Below are 5,124 nucleotides of genomic sequence, written 5' to 3' on the forward strand. Positions count from 1 at the left end.
AGCGGCTGTCACAGCAGCATGGTCGAGTGGTGAGGAGAGAGAGCCGCCGGCTGTCAAATCCTGGCGAGCGTCTCTCTATCTCCCCTAACCACATGGCTACGCTGCTGTGACAGCAGCTCCCTCCCCTGCCCCCCCCATGCCGGCTGCAGCGCTTCACTTCTCCTTGGATCCCCGCTGCCTCCGCCCATACAGATGGGGAAGAGCAGCGGGGATCCAGAGGAGAATCTGCAAGCTGTGCCGCCCCATTTCTCAGTGCCATGCTGAGCCCTGGCTGTGCCCCCTCCCTGCACCTGAGGCAAGAGCCTAAGTTGCCTCGCCCTCGCTATGGCCCTGAGTGTGCACCATAACACCACATGTATTCCCCTTATTTCCATAACTGTGATTAGATTTATGCCCCTTTATTAAAAATGTCAGGCAAGCCTTAAGTGAGCAGCAGATGTTTTATATGTAATGACAGTAGGGGTAAATTGCAGCACTTTAGGGAGGTGTTGCATAAGGGGGTGGCAGGATCCCCCCTGATTACCAACCTGCCCCCGATCCTATGATTCCTGAAAGGAAGAGTAACAGTGGCAGTGCTGCTTTTCAGATTTTTTTAAAACCACAGAGGCCAGGCCCAACCAGCTGACCCCTCCCCCTCTCCCTGCCGGCTCAGGCTCCTTTGACAACACACAGCTGTTTCCGCTCCGACACTGCTCTCCATCCTGATTGTTCAGGGGTGGCTGAGGGGGCAGTACGGTAGGAGAGCTCCTCCTGTGACACGCCGGGTGTTCACAGCGCTATCCTCCCCCGCACTGCTCAGCCTCCTCTGACAGTTCTCTCAGTTTCACAGAGAAGAGCCCAGCGGGGAGGAGAAAAACTAGGCATGCACCGCAATTTCTACCGAAAGATGGCACTTTCTGCATTTTGCCATAGGTGCCATTTTTAACCGATATGTTTTCGGTGGCCAAAATTTCGGTGCATCCCTAATTACAACAGGATTCAACCTAACCCCCTGCAAATTGAACCCGGGCAGATTCGCTTATTCCTAATGTAGAAAAGAACCCATGTCCATAATTAAATTTGTTAAAAAATGGGTGGGCAGATCATGGATGCACTTTCCAATGGACACTTTTTGGTCTTACATTACACTCATAGCAGGTTAAATTTAAGTCCTTGTTGCTTTTTTTTATCTCAATATCAACTAAAAATGTGGCGAAATATCTATAGTTCCACCAATGTTTCTTTTCTGTGTTAATTTGCTTTTGAACATTCTATCTAGTTTAATTTGCAAAAACAATTAGCTGGCTTAAAAAATCTTGGTAATTATATTGGTGTGGAATAATTCTATTATTCTTCCTGAATTGATGGTGACTGAATTGTTTGTAGCGAGGGTACATTTTCCTTCTTATTTGTTAACCATATATAATGCCATTCTTAAGAGCCAAAAAGTATTACTTGTGAAATATACACTGTTTTCACAAGCTGAAAACTGTATGGAATAAGCCAGGGAAAACTGAACAATAAGCAATGGCAAATGTTCCAAACACTGCAAAACTTTCTTATAGAGGGCAGTCAGTTTATACGAGTAATTAAAACCTAGAGCAAATGTTTGGCAGAACGACATAACTAACATAAACAGTGAAAATCTTCCTTCAAGGAAACAACCATGCATTTTCTGCTTTTGATTTCATATAGTTTACGTTACAACAAAACTAAATAAAAGTAGGTTGTTTATACTTTTAGGCTGATTGCTGTCAAGTAGGAATACTATACATAAAATCGTTGTTCTGTAAGTATGATAAAAATAAAAATATTTGCTGCAACACTTACCTATTATATTGCACCTTTAAACATGACCCCCCATATAAAAAGGTTCCCAGCAGGCACAATATCCAGAGGACAAGCTTCATCTTTTACTAAATTGCTCTTGTGTAGTGTTGTGTGATGACAGCTACTAAACATACTAAACCCCTGTTAGTTATCCCTGTATCTGCATAGATTTGTGACTTAGCTGAAAATTGTTATATAGATAATGTTTATTACCCTGCAATAAGGAATGATCATAGGTGATAAAAATATATACATGCTCCACCCCAAGCCTGGATTTATAATTATTTTCCACTGTTGTACGTGTTATGTATGCATTCAGGCAAGCTGAACAAACCTGCTGACACTGCTACCTCCAACTTAGAACTATGAGCAGTTTCGCCTTTAGGGCAAGAGTTCACAGGCTTTTGAACAGTCTTTATCATTAATTTTCCACATGTTTGCCACGTATTTACTATGTGTTTGCTATTAAATAGTATTGACTTGAATGTAGGTATATAACCAAGAACAAAATAAATCTTAAACAGAGTGTAACTGATCTTAGAAGTCTATGTACTTTAACCCTTATTGAGATGACACGAAGACTCTAGAAATGACAACGAAGATCTTTGCTGTTACAGTAGGCATCTTCAAGTTCCATAAATAAACAGTGCTCACAACACAAGCAGAGGGCAGGGACACTGGTGGACGACAAAAGAGGCTAATGTTTACACAACATGACCAGCTAAGTTGCCCATATAAATGAGTAAGAGTCCAATATGAACCATTACATGTTTTACCGAATCTCCAGGTTCTACATCCACATAGCCAACAGAGCTTTCTTAAAGAGCAACTTTACCCATATCTTTAAAATAACAACAAACACACCTTTAGAAATTGTTAGTAATCAAAATCTACAAACTTTTTAGATAATTGCCAACCTTATTTCTCTTTTCTTTCCCACTCTTCTGACAGTGGCAGCTGCGGAGGAGAAGGCTGGGCCCGGCGTCGGCAGCGGAGGAGGTGGGGCCCGGTGATGGAGGAGGCGGGGTCTGCCAGCAACCATGGAGGAGGAGGAGGCGGGGTTCGGCGCTGTAGGAGGCTGACAGCGGATCAGGGCTGACAGGTAAGAGGTGCTCAGGGGTGTGACCAGCACACCTGAGACCCTACAGAGCCCACCATAGAGGGTCTATGGTGGGCTCTGCGGGGTCACTCTCAGGTGGGCTGTTTGGGATCTCAGGTGGGCTCTGCAAGGGGCTCTACCTTTACTTCCTGGAACTCTGGCACATGTGACTAGGACAGCTGACCATGCACATCATCTCAGGGGAGAAACATTTCACTGAGTTCTCCTGAGATTACTGATGAGATTTCCCAGCAATGCTCTGCTGATGTTACCTTCCCAAGATGCAATGCTTGGGCACATTACATTTGTGCCAGAAGTGGACCAGGAAGTAGATGAACTCTATTTGTAAGTAAATGAAAACCAAGTTTGATTAATTAATGAGTGTAAGATGATCTTAAATCAGCATGCAGAGCTGCACGCTGATGTGATTTTACTGAAAGGGGTTAAAGGTCCACTTTACGGCAGTGAGAATAAATAATTTCATGGTTTCATTGTAAATGACCTAAACAACCTAAAATAAAATACAGGCAAAAGTACAGAATTTAAGTATTTTAAGGGCTCTTTCACACTTTCTCTGTTCAGCTGCGTTGACCTGCATAGATCAATGCAGGGTCCATGCAAGAACACATAGAAAACAATTATTAACAATTATTGTTCATAGCCCGTACAGAAGTCCTTTGGTTTGACTGAACCAATGGGCAGAGGCGGCCGAAGTGAGACAAAGGATCAGCCGAAGCTATGGCTGGATCCTTTGGCTCTTTAGTGAATAACCCTAATAATATCTATATGTAATAAAGGCTGGCTCCATATACTGAATAAAACCTATATGTGCCCCTTCTACATGGGATTAGAAGAGTCGGTACATTTACTTTACCTTGGTTGTATATGATTAATGTGTGGATTGTAGGACAACCTACTGTAAAATCAAACTGTATTATATAGCTATTATGTTTTCTGTTTCTGAAACAGGTTTCTTTTCTGCTACTTGCCCAAATCTTTGTGGAGGCTCTCTTTTTTTTTCAACCAATACACCCAACAGGAAAAAATGCAGATAATTAGGTATTTATACTGCACATTTGCTATATTTTAAACTTCTAAAATGACAGCTTCATCTTTAATTAATACCCCCCAGACCTCCCCCTTCCCAAGCTACAAACCTAACATAGACTGAAGTCACTCCTTTTAAGGTACTTAGTGGAGGAGTATGGCCACATTCAAGTCTATAGGGAGTCTCTGCACCACATGAGGGGGTAGCATGATACATGAGGGGGTAGCTGTGTGGGGATGAGTTGTTTGAGAACATGATGGTTGTGTGGTTAGGTTGAGGTGGGATAGGCTTCCCTGAAGAGATGAGTCTTAAGGGATCGCCTAAAGGCAGTCAGAGTGGGAGATAGAGGGACAGGTTGGGGTAAAGAGTTCCAGAGGACAGAAGAGACTCTAGAGAAGTCCTGGAGGCGAGCATGGGAGGAGTTGACGAGGGAGCTGGAAAGCAGAAGGTCTTTTGAAGAGCGGAGGGGACGGTTAGGGTGATACTTTAAGACAAAGTTTGAGATATAGCCGGGGACAGAGTTGTGGATGGCTTTGTTAATATTTTGAATTTTATCATTTGGTCTATTGGAAGCCAGTGTAGGGATTGGCAGAGGGGTGTTGCAGACACTGAGCGGTTGGTTAGGTGAATGAGTCCAGCAGCAGCATTCATGATAGACTGAAGGGGGAATAGCCAGTGTAGAGTTAAGCCAATGAGGAGGGAGTTGCAATAGTCAAGACCAGAGATAACAAGCGAGTGGATGAGTAGTTTTGAGGTTTCATTGGTGAGGAAGGGGAGTATTTTGGAGATGTTACGAAGGTGAAAGCGGAAGGATTTGGATAGTGATTGGATGTGGGCAAGAAAGGTGAGGTCCGAGCCAAGGATGACACCCAGCACCTTGGCATGGGGGGAGGGTTGGACAGTTGTGTTATCAATCTCAAGGTAAAAATTGGCGGAAGGTGCACGGGCCGGAAGAAATATCATGAGTTCAGTTTTTGAAAGGTTGAGTTTTAAGAAGTGTTGTGACATCCAGACTGATATGTCAGTTAGTAAAGTAGTGACACGCAAGGACACTGAGGAGGTACACAATGAATATATACATTCAGATTTTTTTTATTTTTTTATTTAGCCAATGCTTGAAAAAAGCATGCACAATTGTAAAATCCAAAAGTGTTGACTGTTACAGATA

The 5,124-nt window shown here is 43.2% G+C and overlaps 1 protein-coding gene across 1 annotated transcript in view; it reads right to left on the reverse strand.

Moving 5' to 3' along the window:
- Positions 1–2,080, reverse strand: part of LOC108790190 (carboxypeptidase O-like) — a 37,562-nt gene extending 35,482 nt beyond the window's left edge. The window contains exon 1 of the mRNA XM_018560401.1: positions 1,810–2,080. Within this exon, the coding sequence (XP_018415903.1) occupies positions 1,810–1,889 (80 nt within the window). The 5' untranslated portion in view covers positions 1,890–2,080. The remainder of the gene's footprint in view (positions 1–1,809) is intronic.
- Positions 2,081–5,124: the final 3,044 nt, after the last annotated feature.

Source organism: Nanorana parkeri, unplaced genomic scaffold (genome assembly GCF_000935625.1).
Source record: "Nanorana parkeri isolate BGI_ZX_2015 unplaced genomic scaffold, ASM93562v1 scaffold453, whole genome shotgun sequence".
Taxonomy (NCBI): domain Eukaryota; kingdom Metazoa; phylum Chordata; class Amphibia; order Anura; family Dicroglossidae; genus Nanorana; species Nanorana parkeri.